The sequence below is a fragment of the Hyaena hyaena genome, unplaced genomic scaffold, assembly GCF_003009895.1.
Source record: "Hyaena hyaena isolate Hyena2069 unplaced genomic scaffold, ASM300989v1 scaffold_22, whole genome shotgun sequence".
NCBI lineage: Eukaryota > Metazoa > Chordata > Mammalia > Carnivora > Hyaenidae > Hyaena > Hyaena hyaena.
This window is the reverse complement of record NW_024080654.1, coordinates 3,678,411-3,697,779: the sequence shown is the minus strand read 5'-3', so window position 1 is coordinate 3,697,779 and position 19,369 is coordinate 3,678,411. Positions and strand designations below refer to the sequence as shown.

Genomic DNA, 19,369 nt, shown 5'->3' with positions numbered 1-19,369 from the left:
TTAGCTATTATATCTCTTATTTTTGCCTCAGAAATGTCACTTATCTCATGATAAGAATCATAGCATCTTAGAATATCACTTAGCAATTTATTATATATCTCTTTCCTTCCCTGTCCATATGCGCACGCACGCACGCACGCACGCACACACACACACACACACACACACCCCATATTACAAAAAAAAAAATGCAACCTACGGTGTCTGGGGGGCTCAGCCAGTTGAGCATTGGACTCTGGATTTCAGCTCAAGCCATGATCTCACAATTCATGGGATTGAAACTTGCATTGGGCTCTGTGCTGACAGCACAGAGCCTGCCTCGGGTTCTCTGTCTCCCTCTCTCTCTGCCCCTCCATCCCCCTCAAAATAAATAAGTAAACTTAAAAAAATGGCAGGCTAACTACTAAGCCAGGACAGAATGTAGGTTCCCATAGCCCTGCCCAGTGCTCCTTGTGGGTGAATGGATACCAGACTCCTACGCTCTGCACGTCATGGTGGCTTGGCCATTAGTTCTGTCTTTTCTGAAGTAAAATAGAATAACAAATAGGACACATATTTATTCTTATCCTTCTTTTACCTCAGGGCTGTCTGAGATCATCTAAGAAAAACAAAAGTTAAGTATTCTTTTGCTATTTAAAGATCCACAGAGAGTTAAGTAGCAAAGCAGTAACTCTAGGCAACCAATGTTTGCACAGTTCACAAACTACCTTCACATCTACCATCTCATTTAATTCCTGACTATATATGGTAACTGCAAATGTTACACCTCTTCTGTTGTTAAACATATGGAGGCTCAGGTGAACAAATTTTTCACGTTCTAACACTTGTCCATAGGAAGGCAATATATTCTGAAGGTCCCAGGCTGGTCCCACACAGCTCTGGCCAAGGGGTGGGGATGCTTCAGCCACACCATATAGCCACTGCTGTCAAATGAATGACTCGCTCCACAGTTTGGACGTATACCTGTTTTCTCATATAGATAGTAAAGTGCGGTGGGGGGGCGGGGGGTAGACTGCCAAGAGGCCATAGGTCTAGATAAACTACGAAAACATAGAATATGAGAAAGTTTTTAAGAAGTAAAATCTGGAAGGGTCTGCTATTTGGAAAGGCAGTTTAAATATCTTGGAACTTTCCTCACATTGACTTATTTTCCAAGGGTGTGCTTCTCAGGGTAAAAGATTCTCTTATGTTTTCTTATTTAGAGATGATACTGAAAGCATAGATCGCACGTCAATTGAATTCATCAAGAGCAAATTTGTTTTTGCTTCATTTCATCTGGCATTAAAGGCTTGGCAGGAGCCACGGGAAGCCTTATTCTCGATTTAAGAGATGGAAATCCAAACCAATTCAGTGGTAAGTATAATGTAAAAACCTATAAACAAATTGAAAATGGAAACTTTGAACCCGGAATAGTTATACATGAAAATATCAGTGTGACTCAAAGCATAAAGCAAACTCTAGATGACCTTTGAAGAACACAGGTTTGAACTATGTGGCCCCCTTGTATGCAAATGTTTCTTGGTAAATAGAGTACAGTATTATTAATGTATTTTCTTTTATGATTTCTTCTGTTAAAGTTTATTTATTTTTGAGAGAGAGAGAGAGACAGAACACAAGTGGGGGCAGAGAAGGAGGGAGACAGAACCCGTAGCAGGCTCCAGGCTCTGAGACTGGCTCCCAGCCTGATGCTGGGCTCAAACTCACGAACCTCGAGATCATGACCTTAGATGAAATCGGACATGTAACCAACTGAGCCACCCAGGCGTCCCTCTAATGATTTTCTTTATAACATTTTTCTCTCTACTTAATTGTAAGAATACAGTATAGAATACATATGACATACAATATATGTTAATTAACTGTTATTGGTAAGGCTTCTGGTCAAGAGCAGGATATTATTAATTCAGTTTTTGGTGACTCAATATTATGCGTCAGGGGGTGGGCACCCTTAACCTCCTTGTTGTTCAAGCATCAGCTGTACTCTTTAAGCACTGAAATTGTGCCAAAACCCAAAAACTAGTGACCTATGAGTTATTCCTGCAAGAATCAGGTGCGAGGGTGTCATGGCGCCCCAGATGGGAGTGGAAGTGCAGGCGTAAGAGACAGAGAACAGGAGATGCTCCTGCAACAAATAAGCAAGTTGGAACCTCTCTTCTCGTTACTGACCCTCTCCAAAGCCAGACTTCAAAGAGCACATTTCTAGAAAGTTGTGGTGGGTACTTGCCCCCCCTCCCCCAAAGACGTGTGGAGTTAAGAATGGTGTGCTTCCTAGGATGGCAGAGGAAGTGAGTTATGGGGTGGGTTCCTCGTCTAGTGCAAATTATAACTCTCAGCACTCAGTTTTACCCAGAGGAAACTTTAGGTGATATCACTCTGCCAATGAGTTGAGAAGATTGTTTAACGTGTGTGAGTCATGATTCCCTTAGCTTCAGAATGATAAAAATGGAGATGGTCCCACAGAGGGAGCCAGCACGAATGAGTCCAGGGCATGTGGTCAGTCTTTCCAGACCATGCAAATAAGCTGCAGGTCTGGGGGTGACATTCTTGGTGATGTCATTGCTGCTGGTCCTTAGACAAACTCTTGGAGAGGCCCAGAGCACCATCTGATGGAGTCTCCTACGGAGATGAGAAAGACCTCAAGGATGAGAGGCATTTCTCCCAATGCCCATGGGCTGAGCAGCACTGGGAGCAAAACTGCATCCATGTGCCCAGGACTTAGTGAGAGAGAAGACTGGCAGGGGAATCTCCCACAAGAGGAAGGCAGCTTTGTCCCCTGCCAGACCCAGAGCAGGAGCAACCGGGCAAGCAAGAACGTTCCCATCTCTTCTCTCAACTCCTACCCGTCCTCACTACATGAGCTTCCAGGGTGGCCAGGGACGATTTACTTTGGGACATTCGGGAAGGTGGGGGGGTGGTGGTGGCAGCTGGATGTAAGCAGGTCCCGCACTCAGGGCTGGCGGAAGGAGAATCGCCCCAAGCACCTGCTGTACGCAGAGGGAAATAGAAAACAGATATTAGATATCTGTGCTAGGAGTTCCCTGTCTCACGTAGTATAACAGGTACCGGCTAATTGTTCACCGGCTAATGATTTCCCCTTCCTCTGGGTCATAGAGCAAGGCCGTTTCCCAGCTTGCCTTCTAGTTGTGTCATCACACAACTGAGTCCCGGCCGATGCAACATGAGCAGAAGTGACAGGAGCCACTCCTAGGCAGGTGGTGACTCCCCTATGCACAGCCCTCTGTGCTCTGTGGCTAGGGATGTGAGAAGGAAGGACCGTTGGTCTCTGGAAGACTGTTTGGGGTCAGTGTGTGTAGGACTATGTCATGAGGGAGAAAAAGAGAAGAGGAGCCCAGGTTTACTGTGTGGAGCCTCTAGCTGCTGTGATTGTTGGCTAAAATGGTCAACCTACTCGAGGATAAACATGGGTGGGGTTGGAGACTCCTGGGCCAAACACCAACCACCGGGTGTAAAACTGGGTGAAGTAGCAACTTGTACATTTAATGAGTTTTTGCCTTGAGTCACTGTGGGCAAGCGTTTGGCTTGTGGATGCCTCTGGCACCAAGTCTTCTGTCTTTGTAGGGTTTGCCTTTTCATTCGGGGCTAAAAGGTAAGTGTCCCTGGTAATCAGTAATGAGACAACATCACTTCAAATTCTCTACTTTCTGACCCTTGATGGCCTCCAGGAGCTGAGGCCATTTACCATATTGGATTCCCCATGGCTTCTCTTCTCTTCTGCCAGGGAACTTTTCTTGCTTTCAAAAATATGGAATGTTATCTTTTTATAACAGCTTCTGAGCCCAAGGGAATGACAGTAGTTCACCAATTGCAAAGTTGTCTGGAGAGCTATTTTCCCTGACAATGCACATGTATGTACAACCTACTTCCATAAAAAGGTATCCAACAAGTTACTTTGGTAATACTAGGATTCGTTGTTTTATTCAACAGTGATGCTGATGGACCATAATAGGGACTCTGTTGAGTGGGATGACTCTACTCGTTATCACACAAGACCCAGATAGAGTGAATTCAGTTTAACAGATTCCCAAATATAGGTTCAGTAAAGAAAACCGTTCTTCAGCATGTGACAGAATTTAGACACACTCCAACCAATTGTTTGAGATCATGGACCTCCAGCCCCTTTGTTTGCTGAAATCTTAAAAGATCAGAACCTCAAATTGAATTTGGTATTATTTCATTTTTCTGTAGAGCTTTGATCTCCCCCTTGGAATTTATCAATAGTTTCATTCTCTTTCATTTTCTTTAGACTTTAGAAACTAAGTGGTGACATCAGGAAAATGTCATCTGGGCAGGCTCACGCACCATTCTTTGAAGCAGCGCACATTCCCCTTGGGCTATCAGAAAGGCAAGCCAGCAGATAGGCCAGCTATCTGCCCGGACTAATTCAAAGAAAGCAAAGGCACATTTGAGGCATTCCCGTTGTGAAACAGCAATGGAAATGAATGCATAGATTTATTCGCCTTCACTATTTTCTATGAGAGGACACCCAGATCTGCTTCTGCCGCTGTAACAATCAGGTAAACTACAGAAAATCCAAATTGCATTGTGCTGAAGTCAAAGCATCCGAAAAAACATGACAGGTATAGGTAGGCTTTTCAAAAACCTGAAAGTGATCGGAGAAATTAGAACAGGTAATAGAAACGTATTAGAGGTATCTAATAAGAATCAGCCTTTGAAAAACTCATCTTTAAAGTTTTACAAAGCTTCCTGGATTTTAGAGAAACTTCCTGGATCCACAATAATGGAGCAGCCCAGGGGTCTGTAGTACTTAGGTAAAGTAAAAGAACTACAAAGGTAATTCTTTCCAGTCTGTAACTCAGCATGCTACAACCCCGTGCTATAGGGGGATCTTTGTAACTCACATGGGTAGCACATTGTACTAGAATTTGTTTGATAAAGTCATTGCTTATGAATAAGATGTAAAGGGAGTAGACTGGGGGGAGAGAATGTATTTTTAGTTTTCGAAAGCAGTGCTACTGTGTTGGGAAAGCATGAGCGTCCCAGAGAATTTACCATTGCACCATGAATAGAAATATAATTGCTTTTGTCCTCATTACAGGGATTTTTATGTGCAGCTAAAAACAATTTGAAAACCGTCATGAAATTACACTCAGCTTTTACTTGGAGCACGGTTGTTGTTTTTCCAGCTATTTTAATGGTTTTTTTTGTTTTGTTTTTGTTGTTGTTGTTGTTTTTGAAAATTTCCTGATGAGACTCAAAATAAAAATAAATCCTACTAACTTCTAGATAAAGATATACATTTAAAAGTTGGGGGGGGGGGATAAGTAGCACAGAGTAACAGCCAGGGAGAAAATATGTCCCACTGCAAGATGTCATTATATAATAACCTTATGCTCTTTATTGTGACGTGACTTGAGTTTGATGTCTTGCTGGAAACTGACGGCAATAGAATTTTGACAGAAATTTATCCGTCTTTCTGGACTGTGGAACTCATAACATACTTTTTGTCCAACTTATATAATGTTCATATGTGATATTCACTTACAAATATACAATTTTAATTGGTTGTTGCTTTTATTGGGTAGATTTATGGGATCATAGTTCTGCTAAATTAGGTACCACCATTTGAGAATAGTAATGATATATTTTTCCACTCTAGAAAATACATTTTAAATCATCTTAACCCACTATAAACATTTTGATAGTAGTTTTTCGAGACCAGTCATAAAGCATTTTGTAAAAAAGCAATAAGATTGGGCAGTGTTTGAACACAGGGTAATAATTCATACCAATTATATTGCCAAACATAAGGTCTCAGGCCCAATAATATATCATAATTCATACCTTATGGGCTGATAGCAATTAAAATACCGTCATGAAGTATTTTGCAAACATACGTAATTGTTGAAATCTGGCTTATGTGGAATAACATTCAGTGTTTTATTAACCAGCATAGTACCTCTGTTTATTTTGTTGACAATGTTGTAATCATTAAGAACCATTCCAGGAGTACCTTTAATATACACAGACTTGGACTTTATGTCATATTATTATGACTCTTAATACTGTTTCTATTATCGTGGCTATTAAGGCCTCTGAATCTGCTGACTGCCCAGTCATGTCAGAACAGGTACGATGAGACGGCTCGAAGGTGAGGTCAACACACACCTGAACTCTCTCTCCAGCTGGGAAGAAGACAAACAACTGAACAGAAAGGCCTTACTTACTGACTTGGGAAATTGTGTTCCAGAAAGTCTTCAAGGGGTTTGGCCTCTGCCTCTAGAAGGTCAACAAACAGTAGATGAGACAAAGGGACTACTGGACTGAATACATATAAACTGCCCCGGGATGCCCACGGCGCCTCTAGCAGGTGGCAGTCGGGTCATCGAACACCTACACAAGCCCTACACCGAGACCAGGTTATCCAAATAGACAGCGGTGTCCTTTGGACCCATGTGTTCTGGACGGCCTACTTCCTGTAAACTTTCCCTAGAAGTCTTACCTCACAGTTCCACACAACACCGTATCCCCAGAGTCATTGAGTCGGAAGATTTTAAAGATACATTTCGATGTAATAAGGAGAAAATTTCTGCATATCAAGTTAAGATGACATAGACCTCGGAACCATAAAGTTGAAGGTTTATGTTCTGACAGCCTGCTTAAAGCTCTGAGCTTTAGATCCAAGATGAGCTCATAGACGAGACTTGCTGTGGAGGTTTATACCCATGTTAGGAATAACGTGGGCGAAGCACCCAGAGCCCTCATAGCGAGTGGTCAGTGAGCATCCGAAACAGATTCGCAAAGGTGCAATGCTTGAACACTTTTCACTCTAGTACAAATAAATATACTATGCGTGTGTTGGGGGGGGGGGAATTAGTTCAAAAGTTTGAATCAGTGTAGACATTAAGTGTCGACAGAGTGCAAGGAACGGGCAAGGAACCATGTACATCAAGGAGAGTTGGCTTCTTTTGGTGGCTTGGTGGCTGAGACCAGGAAGTCAGGCCTCAGGGAGAGAGAGGGGACGGGGAGTGTGGGGCCTGGTGGTCGTTAAGCTGGGAGTGGAGCAGAGCGCCCCCGTTAGATGCCGTCTGTGATGCTGCTTGCTAACGGCGTGTTAACTCTGCCTTCCCCGTTTTCTGTCTTCTGGGGCGTCTACCCCCGGACCTGGGGAGCAGCCGTGGGGAGCAGTCACATGCTACCGAGAGCCCACCGTCAACAGCCTCCTGTGTTGGCTGCTCCCTCTCCAGCCACGGAGCCCTCCCCGCTTCGCCCCTGCGAGGGGGCCCGGTGCCAGTGACCAGGGACAGCCTCGAACACAGAGCCCCGGAAATGATTCACACTTGCCAGATTCCTCGCCCGCAGACCCGCCGTCGCCCGGCCCTCCCCGAGGGCATCGTGATACAGTGTTCGCCGCGAGGTTCCGAGGGCGGGCCGCTTCCCGCCTACCCAACCAGGGCTTCTCCGCGCCGCAGGGAAGAAACCGTTTTAATGCGAACCGCCTCCAGATGTGGTGGCCTCAGTACTCTTCCTAAACGACCAGCATACTCTCCCTAACGACTGACGTAGGCCGCGCGGCAGGACGGCTGAGCGATGCGCAGTCTCCATTCTGAGCCGCCAGGGCCCGGCGCCCACCCAACGCCGCGGGCGCAGAAGGCGGCGGGCAGTGGAGACGGCGTGGCCTCTGCGGGTGGAGCCTGGGAGACGGCGGCAGCGACAAATAAATGCACCCAGAGGCCCACGGCTGCACCTTTTATTGGCACGGTGACTCTGCAGAGGCCGGGCGGAACACGCAGCTCCTCGCAGCGACACCGCGTGACCGCACGGCTGAGGACGCCCCGCGGCCGCAGACGCACCTGGAGGAACGCGCGGTGGTGTTCCGGGGCGGGGGGGGGGGGGTGGGTGCGGTGAGGACACACCGCAGGCGGGCCATGCAGCGCAGCTCGAGGGGACGGCCACCGGGGATGCACGCGGCCTCTCTGCCCCAGGCAGCAGGCCTCGCCGGGGGTGACCCTGTCGCCCCGCCAGCTACGCACGTGTCCAGCCCCCGTGACGATGGTGACGCCAGGCGGGGACACGGCGGCCCGCGAAGCTCGCGACGCACGGAGGCAGGGGCGCGGCCGCCCGGACGGGGAAACGGAGACCGGGACTCGGCGCATGCGTGTGCAGGCTGGACACTGGCGGGGCTGAAGCGAGGCCACAGTCGGGAGGGGTTTCGGTCTTTCCGGTTAGAAAGGAAAAGCGTGTGGGGAGAGAAAGTTCTAGAAACGATGTCTTTGAAACGTGTGTTGTGAAGGGAGCACCACCGATTGCATAAAGTTATAAAACAGGGTAGCAAACATGTAAATCGTGACCAGGTCTGTGAGTCCGAGGAAACACGACACCTACAAACAACTCGAAGGTGTGTCCCGCACCGTGTGTTCTAGGGAAGCGACGGGCGCGCGGGGCACACGTGGTCGGCCCCACGGTACAGCGTGCGCGCCCCTCCCCGCCCGCGCCTCTGCCCCCACCCCACCCTTCCAGGCCTTTCTTTGGCCACGTGAGGGGCACAGGGCCTGAGGGCCACGGAGCCTGGGAGCCGGAGCGTAGCCCACGGAACGGGCAAGGAAGAATGCGCACGCGCTGCGCATGCGCTGGGCACACGCATGCGCGCTTGGACGCACAGGCATGCGCACAAGCACGCGCGGGGGCTGGCGGCCTCTGCCGGCCTGTCCTGGGCGGCGGGGTCCGCGCTGCAGGGCGCACCGGCGATGCGGCGGCGTCGCTCCGTGCACCTGCCACGCGGCGCTCACATGGTCGAGTCCCACAGCTCGGAAGGCAGCCGGCCGCAGGAGGCCCCGTCGGGCTTCTTGACTAGCGTGGGCTTCTTGCAGGGAGGAGGGGGAGGCGCCCTAGGCTCCGAGGGGTGCAGGAGGCGCTGCCAGTCTTCTCTCCCCTCGCAGAGCTTCCGCCGCCAGTCCAGGAGCTCCTGCAGGGCCACGCTTTCGTTCTCGCAGAGCCTCAGCTGATGGATGACCTGCGGGGGCGGGGGGTGGGGTGGGGAAGGAACAGGAAACGCGGTGAGCAGGGGGAGAGGGGAGGAGCCACACCCGGGTCGGGCTGGGGGAGGGGGGCCTCCGGGCAGCAGTGTCGGCACGCCGTCCTGCCGCCGGGCAGGCGCTGCCGGAGTAAGGTGGCCGACGGAGCAGAATCTGTGCGACAGGTGCACTGGCCCAGGAGCCGAACCTCCAGGTGAGGCCAGAATCTCAGCCGTGCCTTTGCCCTTTGCCCTGCGGTACTGTACCCCTTCTTACGGCATCCCATACGGTCCCCTCATTTATCACAATCGTAAAGCTGTTTGTAATGGATGCTTTTGGGTTCTCCGAGGCTCGCCAGAGGCTGGGTTCCCCCCTCCCGTCTGTGGGAAGGTGACCCCTGACCACGGCGCCTTAACCCAAGGATGGGGCCCTGCTCCAGAAGGCCCGTTCACAGCCGGCGTTGGCAGAGCGCCACACGAATGCAGGACTGGTTTCCAGGAGCCAGGTGTGGCAGGGGACGGTCACCGCCGTAGCCAGTGAGCTCGTAGGAGCACGGTACCTGCCGCCTCAATGGGGAGGCGGCACAGGCTCTGTTTTGCAGCAGGAAGTCAAAGCAGTGGTTTCCAGGAGCCATGTGCCCGCTGACCTTGTGCCCAGAGAGACGGTCTAGGACGGCATGGTGCCGTGCTGCCGTCCAGACTCCTCGCTTCCTTAGGGTACCATCTTTCTGGCCGTTCTAAAGTGCCTTTGCCGGCCATCGCCGTGGGAAACGGGAACATTCCCGTCTTGAGAAACAAGATGTCTCAGCCCCCTTCCAAAATACCTACTGCTCTATTCTGGGGTCCCTTCCAGCCTCCCCAACAAAACAAAAGAGAATACAGGAAAGCAGGGCATAGCGGCTGGCTCCTGGGTGTAGGCGGTCACTCAAAAGCAGCAAGGCCGTTCAGTGCTCCAAGACGGTTCTAGAGCAGACACCTTAACCCGGACACGTGAGCCTGCTGTCTGCATACAAAAGAAGAATTTAATGCTACAATAAAAGAGATGGGCAGAAGGTGGAGATGTGGTGGAAAACCACAGAAGCCAGGAAGCCGAACCCACGTGGGAGTGCAGAGCCGGATTTCTGGAGCTGGTTACCAGCAAAAAGAGGTCCCTCAATTGTCTGCACAATCAGGAAACAAAACAAAATGAAACAAAATAACAACAACAACAAAAAACCCCGAAGTGCAGAAAACAAGACTGATGGTTGGATTCCTGAAGCAACCTGCAGGAATCAATGCTGAAGCAGTAACCACCGCCCCACTGCCCCCCCGCCCCCGCCCCCGGCCTCAAAAGGGTATTTTTCTCCTTTCTCGAGGACTGTACCAGACCAACCTGGAAATGAGGCATTCTCCGGCTGGGAAAGCTTCTGTGGAAGCCAGACTGACCTTACGGTGAGAGAAGTGAGCCAAGAAAGGGAGGGTATAAAAATTATTATTATGATTTATTTATTTATTTCGAGGGAGAGAAGGAGAGGGAGAGAATCCCAAGCAGGCTCCGTGCTTTCAGTGCAGAGCCTGATGTGGGGCTCAAACTCACAAACTTTGAGCTCATGACCTGAGCGGAAACCAAGAGCCGGACGCTTGACCAACTGAGCCACCCAGGTGACCTCAAATTCTTTTTTAAATAAACACTTTAGAGTGTTGGATATATACCAGGTACTTTGCTAAGAACCTTAGAAACATTAACTCGGCAGACCTCCTGAGAGCTCTGTAAAGCAGTGCTACCCTTTTGCAGATGAGGAAATTGAGGCACAAACAGGTAAAGTGCAATTTGCCCAAAGTTCCATGGAAAATGGTAGAACCAGCCAATCAAACTCCTCTGTATTTTTAAGTGTTACTTTATGTTGCTTATCACGGACCGAGCAGCTGTTGTGCAGGGTCTGATACGTGCTAAAGACCAGTGACCCTCTGCCACATTCTTTTGTTCTTTCCTAAGTAGGGTTCCTATGGGATCTGTAGGCTTCCTCCGCTCCTACATTTTTTAGCTCCTTTGTTCTCTCCACCCTCGGTGATTACATTTAGCTTCAATTCTGTTCACTCTTTGGCTTTTACGCATTTGTATACTTGTTGCTTGACCCAGGTTTAGCACATGGTAGCCATCGCTGAAAAAATACTGTCACGGGATTTACTCTTAGGAGAGAATATGTAATTCTACCGTCTCAGCTGATTTTTCCCCCAAACGTCCTTGAGAGATCATCGTTCTTAGGTAATGTGGCATCACGCTGATCTAATTAGAAACCAAACAAAACTTTCACATGGGCACAGGGTTTGATAGGTCACAGCAGGTTACTCACGGTTCCCATTGCAAAGAATGACCAAAAAACAAAACAAAACAAAAAAACAAAAAAACCCCGAAAGAGATAAATTACCAAAATCGTACATTTAGGGCATCAGATAGCTCTGGGAAACTGAGAACCACAGAAACTGAAATTCTGGATGGGGAGGATCTTTCTGAACAGATCATTACCAGCTGCTTTTTCCCCCCCTCCTGGGACATTAGCCAATTCAGAGTTCTTTTGTAGGTCTAGAGAGCCCTTTCTAGAAGAGAGAGAAACCATACCATGTGTTGCAGTTGTATGAGAGCAGAGACACAAATTGGGAATTTGAGGACCCTCGAAGGATGGCCATGTTCCCCAGGAGACGTTTGTTAAAGCCTTTAGTCGTATGCACGCGTGGTGCCTTAGGCCAAAGGCTTATACAAAGCAGCGTGAAGTTCCCTACAATGTTAGAGGTGCTTCTGAAGCAAATATCTGATCAGGGGGATGGTGGCCTCAAGCACCTGACTGGTTTCATCTTTAAGACCTGCAGATTTTGCAACTGAGTGGGGCGCTTGGGCCTGGGAGCTCTTGGGAATCTCTCTTCCTGTCTCTCTCTGCCCCTCCCTTGCTTGTGCTTTCTCTCTCTCTCTCTCTCTCAAAAATAAACTAATGAAAATAGATAGATAGATGATAGATAGATAGATAGATAGACAGATAGACAGATAGATAGATAAAGCAAACCATGGTCCACAGCATCTACAGTGTATTTACACATGGTGCTTACTGTGTGATCAGAAATTACATGAGAAGAGACAAGAAAATTTACCAGGAGTCAAAGGATAAAATAGATTCACAGATGATCCAGACTTAGGGCTGGCTGATAACGAGTTTAAAGTACCTATGATGAAATGCCTAGGGGAGGGAGAGGGAAAGATGGACAAATAGAGGAGACAGCGGAATAGACCAACATAAAAGGAGTTCCAGAAGTAAAAGATACGCAAAGAAGGTGACAAGGCAATATCTCAACAGATAAGTCTCCACAACTTGCAAAGGGCATCAGTGCACACACTTACGAGGCTCAGCAAAGGATACAAAAGGCAAGCCCACACACAGGCCACCAGCAACAATAAGAAAACACAAGGTGATCCTAGGAAAACAAAGGCGAAGCAAAAAGCCTTAAAATCCTAACAAAAAAGACACACTGCCTTCAGAGGAACAACGAGAGGGAAAACGAACTTCAAAGCAGAAGCCGGGAAACAGCATATCACAGGTTAATGCACCGGAAGAAAGGAGTTCAGCCTAAAACTCTATTTTCAAAGAAAAATACACCTCAAAAATAAAAGTGAAATCAAGATGATTTTAGACAACAAAAAGGAGGCTCTTTGCCATCTAAAGTCTTCCATGCTTTTAAGGTGAAAGAAAATGATCCATCCCGGATGGAAAAATGGTAATTCAAGAGAATTAACGACACCAGCATTAAATCCAGGGATAAATAGAAGTAATATGCGTGGAATGTCTTGCGGACTATAAATTATCTGTGGAGCATGAATGCATGCCAACAGCCCGGCAGAAGCCAGAAAGGGTTACGTGGAGTTTAGAGGTTCTGAGGTTCTAGCAGCGTTCAGAAAATGGCCAAAGTAACAAAATCCCTTAAGAGGCAGTAAGTCAAAAATGGACGCTTGCTTCTCTAGTGAAACTGCAGGAAAGACAAGGAAAGAATGCATAATTAGGAAGTTATATACAGAAAATGTGAAAGAAGAAATACTGCATTAATTAAAAGAAATCAAGGAGGGTACGAAAAGAATATAAAAATGGAGGCCCAGTCTAACAAAACAGAGAAGAGCCTAAAAACTAGACAAAGAGAATCCAAGTCTCCACCCAGAAAAGGGCCCCCCGGCTGTGTCATGTCCTCGCCAGTGTCTCTGATAAGCATCCAGCTCTGTCCCCTCACCGGGCACAGAGTACATCCACTCGGCATGTCTTCTCCCTCCTACACTCTCTCCAGCAGAGCCCTTCATAACGACCGCAGATAGATGCGAGATGTCATGCTCCACGAAGACCTCCATCATAGGGACGCACTTGCGGCCTGTGGAGAGTGACTTTCCGTGGCTGCTGGTCTAAGGCTCGTGGGGAGGGGTCTTGACACAAAAATGCCCCAATCCCCCGAGTTACTGCTTCCCAGTTTTGGGGAAAAAAAAACCAACAACAAAGGCACTCTATCCTTTCAGAGCTTCTGAGTGTTTACTAAAAATGCCTGAATTCCCAAGTACATTATCAAAGGTGAAACTTCTCTACCCAAGCCATTAGAAAGCATTTTCTTAATGAGGATATTGATGTCTTGAATAATGGAGTAAGTAAAGAGGACGGCCATCTTTGATTCAACAACTGAGAGCTTTCTACGCTTCCTTGATAAGCAAAAATTTGACTGATGTTTGCAATAATCAACTAATGCTCAGAATAAACCCTTTCATTGAGAGAGCCCATGGAACTTTATTGTCTATTATGGAGATTAATAGGTATTGAGTAAAGTCTAATAGGCACATAAGGATAGTTGGCAGAATGGTATAAATGCGATGTTAAAATACTAATGTTATTGATCTTCGTTTAGAAAAGCAAAGCAAAGAATTTTCACAGCTTATTCCTTAGATGAAGGTTGAAATTCTGTCTAAGGATATACGATAGGCACTACTTTCTACATAACCTAGTTCAGAGGGCATTTTAAAATTATTGTCTGTGAGAGGATACAGAGATTAGGAGGCGAGCACAGTATGTCCAGACGAATGATGTTCAATCTGCTTTAGATTTATTGCGTTTATTAGATTGTGAGGCATAAAAATCATATTTGTCACAGGTAGTTAAAGAGCTTTTATATTTTAGAACAGCAAACAAATGCAGCTATGGATGTCATTTAAATGGCGGTCAGGTAGGGGTGCCCCGGGGGGCTAGTAGGTTAAGCCTCTGACTCTTGGTTTCAGCTCAGGTCATCATCTCATGGTTCGTGGGTTTGAGCCCCCTTTTGGGCTCTGTGCTGACAGCATGGAGCCTGCTTGGGATTCTCGCTCTCTCCCTCTTTGCCCCTCCGTTGCTTGTGCTCTCTTTCAAAATAAATAAATAAACTTAAAAAAAAAAAAAAAAAGGTGTTCGGGGCACCTGGGGGGCTCAGGCAGTTAAGCATCTGACTCTTGGTTCTGGCTCAGGTCATGATCTCAGGGTTCCTGGGTTCGAGCCCCACATCAGGCTCTGTGCTGGCAACATGGGTATTCTCTCTCTGCCCCTCTCCTGTTCACCTTATCTCTGTCTCTCTCAAAATAATAAATAAACTTTAAAAATAATGGTGGTCAAGTACTATATAAGCACCACAAAGTACTCACCACATTATTCAGCACTGTAAGCACACCTGAATCAGGGTTTCTCCATTCTTTAAATTTCATGTCCTGTTGCTATTAACAATAATCCCCACACCTTCCTCGACCATTGTTTCATGTTTTGGGATAAATTAAGCATCATCATCAAAATAGAAATAACAACTTTTCAACAAAAACTTTAGTTTTGGAAACAGACTTGGAATTTCAGAGAACACACTGCTGGTTTCCAGAAGGGGAGAAGGCGGGGGCAAGGAAGAAGTAGGGGCTGAGAATGAAAGAGAGCAGTATCACGATAAAAAAATTTTTTGAATTTAGTGTTGGTATTGGAAGGGAACCATTTCTCTTCAGGAAGAGAAGTGACGCCGGGGACCAGGGATGCAGCTGGAAATGAACACGTAGCATCTGCTGGCTTGACACCAGGTCTCACTTACTCCAATTTGTTGGTTGGCTAATGGGTGCCATATTAGTATCTTTTAATTTCAAGGTCCTTTACCATTGCTTCAAAGATTTATCTCTGCCCCACGCCACTTTAGACAGCTGGTCACTTACTTATTTTCTTTCCTGGCATGTTTTATATTATTGTGTTTGGACACAGAATCATTGTCTTTCAGGCCCAGAAAGCAAGCGTTATAACTGGGAACGCAGAAATTGTCCCATACCGGAGATGTCCACGTTGTACCACCTCTGTGCCACATGGATATCACAAACGCCCAGCTTTGAAAGGAACTTTTAAGCATGCAAAACACGCAAGTGTCAATGTGTTGCACATGGCATAGAAATGGAGTCACTCAAAAAGAAGAAGTTTTTTAAAACTTTTTTCCCCATTTACCTGAGAAAGGGTGCTTATGGAGGAGGATCTGGAGAAACTTCACAGAGGAGGAGGTACCATTGGATCCTCCTCTGTGGAGGAGGAAAATTGAGGTTGCCACCCATTGGAAAGGGGGAAAAGAATAGGCAAGGAGAGGCATCTCCACAGGACTTGAGGTAGACAAGTGTCAGTAAGGACACCGGACTCCATCAGTACGTGAGCAGATTGGGGCTGGCTGGAGCCGAGGCAGCGTGGTTGACCTCCCAGGCTCTACAGCTATGGTGCTTGGTCAGAATCTTAAATTTACCGCCCAGGGATTATCTGTGACCCAACTCGTCAGCACCCTCATCTGTAAAGTGGGACCACAGTAACAATCTACCTCCACAAAACGCGTGAGGATTTCCATGAGTAATGCATGTGGGACACATGAAAGAGTGAATAAAAAGAGTAGCGAGTGCCCTATGAATGTAGGGTATTGTGATTTCATCATCATTCACTCTTTGACTTCAAAAGATCCCTGAACATCGCTGAATTATGATTTTCCTGATGAGTCAATCAGATAACATTAAATGAAAACACTTCTCACAACTTAGGGCCCTAAATAAAAATAAAAACAGAAGTCTCTTCCTTAGCAACAAGAAGCTCTCAAAATACTGAGCAACACACTGCCTTGATAAAACAACTACGAATTCCGTATACATTGATTTAAAACTAAAGTTGTACAGGAAGAAATGAAAGGTCCAGAGTTCCTCTGAATTTCAGGAGTAAGATAAAATGGGTATAAATAGATTTTAGGGAGTAATTTAAACCATTCAGTGTAATGTTGCTGAAATTGGGATTTGTGTATGTATTTTTTCAGGGGTCCTCAAGTTCTTTGGATGATCTAATATTTATGTTTTTATTTTCATGGTATTTTTTCAAAATCATGCCTTGGATCATTTGAACACCTACGTTTAAAGCTAGCGCTCAGCGAGATTTTATTCTCTAACTTCGTAGTTTATTTACAAGCAGGATGCCTTACAAAATATCACTGATACAGTTGCAGGCTAATGATAAGAGAGTAGATGGTTTAATATGCAAATAAGGCATCCCCTCCAAGAAAGTGCTAAGCGACATTTCAGCATGGGTCAGATTAATAGTTGCTCACAGCTCAAGCAGAGAAAAGTGGTAGAGCCTTGGGTTAACCGACAGCACAAGATGGTAGAAATGTAGATCTTGGAATCTGAGTCAGTACCACATCCATATTTTCACCAGTGATCTCATTCCAGCTAAACCCAGTCATATGTACCATGAATGTTGTAAATTTTAATTGTTTGCTTTTGTAGGTTTCTGCCATATTGAATTTATAAGTTTGCTTTGGTTTTATAGCTGTAACGAGTACGAAAAGGGATAAAGGCATTTTTTGGAACAATGTGTGTATCTACATTTAATTACCGTTGGAAGCTAACTGCAGAAATGCTAAGGGTTAAGGGGAATTTTGTTTTCATTTAAAAAGGGTCATATGTAATAGGTAAGTGGGAAAGTGTTGATCTATGTGGGTAGAATTCCCTGGAGGTAGAATCTGTCCTTTGATCAGATCATGGGTGTCTTTTAGGGTCCCAAGTGAGTAAATTAATCTCTGCTCAGTCAGCACAACGCATCCAATGTACTTTGAGAGCTTAAAATAGAGTTTGTGTCTGAATGTCCTCATGTGGGCTTAATGGAAGGGAGAGAATTTTATCATAATTGTTGACCTAAAAAGAATGTGCTGAAATGGACACTTATTTGGGCAATAATAGTAGGAGACAGATTCAGTGGGAACCTGACTCGTGCTCTGAGGAAGACAGGGCAGAGTTACAAAGGCCGAAGGGGGTGAGTGCAGTGCTCAGTTAGGTCCTCCATATAAAAGAGGGATGGAGAGGAGCTTAACTCAGGTTTGTTGGGTTAAAATGCAAATTAGGGGCTGAAACTTGCCCTGGCTCCTCTGGAAGCAAAGGAGGAAAATAGCTCCCGGTGTCCTGGTGAGGGACTCAAGTCCAGGCGGAGGGCTTGCAGCCGGCAGAGTGCATGGCCCATGAGGACGTGCAGAAGGCCCTCCTCTCTGATGGCCTCCCCATGCTGTTTTCGCAGACATTTGCAGCCAGGCTTACTTGCTCTATATTGAAATTTTCTTTTACACAGTATATCAGATCTGTGTTTTCATTTTTTTAAAAATAAACTTAGGGGCAATTGGGTACCTCACCTCCATCAAGGACGGGGAAGGAAAGGAGGAGAGTGCCTGCAAATACTGGCTGACTGACCCCGATCTTATGTAGTTCACATGTCACAGATTCTGATAAGACCCTTTCAAACAGCATACAACCCTGGGAACTTATTAAAAATGCTCTGTTGCTCTGAAGTCACATAGGGTATGGGTGGTCCCAGACCCATTAGTTACTGGGAATTCAGAGATGCCTAGATGGCTTTGAATGGCTAGTGAGTGGGGGCCATTGAAAGACAGTGGGGCAGTCCCCACAGGCTTCGGGGTGGCCAGCGGGTGCAGTGCCTTAGAGGATCCGACCAGCTTATCCTACGCAGTGGTCTGTGAGTGTGTGTTTCCCCACCACGGGTTCCATGTTGGAATCCTCACACTATCCCTCTCCCCTGGAAGAGACCCCTCTCCTGATCTTGCAGGTGTGCCGACCTTGGACTTCTAGCCTTAGAACTGTGAGAAATATGTTTCTGTTGTTTATAAGCCACCTGGTCTGTGGCCTTTTGTTATAGCAGCCCAAACAGACTAAGACATCCCATGCCCAGAATTGTTATTTTTGGATGGCATGGGGGGAAAATGATACAATTGTGAAACAGGTACAAATCCCAGACTTCTAGAAAATGGAACAGGCCATCTGTCTGTTTAAATACTTTTGAAAACAAAATCAGTGCAGGATCTAATAATATACCTGGAAATTATTCTGTGATTTTTATTTTAAAATTTGACATTCAAAAGAAGGAGGAAAGCTTCAAAGCTTAGGGGCCAGTTGCTATTCAGTGTGGAAAAGCCAGAAGTCACAGTTCATGGGGCACTGAGCCAACCTGGCCCTCAAAGGAACGGGCAGATGGAGCCAGCACCCGGCCATTCAAGGCCAGGCAGCATCACCGGAGGCTTCTCCCACCCCAGGTGGGCTGCACGGATGGGGTGGTGCTGGTGATCTACAACCTCAGGTCAGTTTCGACCACCTCAAACCGCCTCACGTTCTCCTTTCTGTTCTCAAGGACAGATCAGGGAAGGCAAAGCCGAGGCACCCACTCTCAGTGAACAGGTGCCTCTGAATACCTTTCAAGCCCCCAGTAGGCGTGAGCAGATACACCAGCCACATGATCCATGCCCTTCTCTGTGGGCTGGAATACCCGTCCTGAAATAATATGCCCTCCTTTCTTCAGGGTCTTAACAAGAAGATTACTTCATCGATACTGTAATCCTTAGAAAATCGTGTCACTTGTAACACCGGCTATGACTACCCCAATGACTCACGATAGGGGTTAAAAAAAAGGGGGTTTTATTCTGTTTTTTTTTTTTTTTTGAGAAAATCTTGCTGATTTGATATTTAGAAATTCAAGACATGAGTCTAGTTGCCATTTCCGCACCTGGACTTGTAAAGTATTTTGTGTCTTCTAATGTCCAGAAGTATCAGGCAGACAGGAAGACAGATTTGACAAAAGGATGTAAAGACGGAGTTCATGGTAGTTCTACATCTCAAGTGGGTCATTTATCATTAGATTGCTCAGTTTGCAAGGTCAAAGTGACCTGAAAAGGTCTCTCATAAGCCAGAGAAAAACACAATGTGGTGTAAAGGCTTAATGAGGTTTATTACTTGTATATCTTTTTCATTAATTTTCAATAGATTTCTATTGTGTCATTAATAGAATTCTATGAGATGAAGTAATTAAA

At 46.4% G+C, this 19,369-nt stretch overlaps 1 protein-coding gene and 1 long non-coding RNA gene across 2 annotated transcripts in view; both read right to left on the bottom strand.

Annotated features, from left to right (window-relative positions):
* Nucleotides 1-4,435: 4,435 nt before the first annotated feature.
* On the bottom strand, nucleotides 4,436-6,724 carry LOC120228364. The gene is made up of 3 exons (XR_005527476.1): nucleotides 6,482-6,724; nucleotides 6,207-6,258; nucleotides 4,436-4,621 (listed from the first exon to the last, which is right to left on the bottom strand). It is a non-coding gene; the product is annotated as an uncharacterized LOC120228364 (long non-coding RNA).
* Nucleotides 6,725-8,764: 2,040 nt separating this feature from the next.
* MYO16 (myosin XVI) overlaps nucleotides 8,765-19,369 on the bottom strand; it is a 459,340-nt gene continuing 448,735 nt past the window's right edge. Inside the window, exon 34 of the mRNA XM_039226658.1 lies at nucleotides 8,765-8,992. Within this exon, the coding sequence (XP_039082589.1) occupies nucleotides 8,765-8,992 (228 nt within the window). The remainder of the gene's footprint in view (nucleotides 8,993-19,369) is intronic.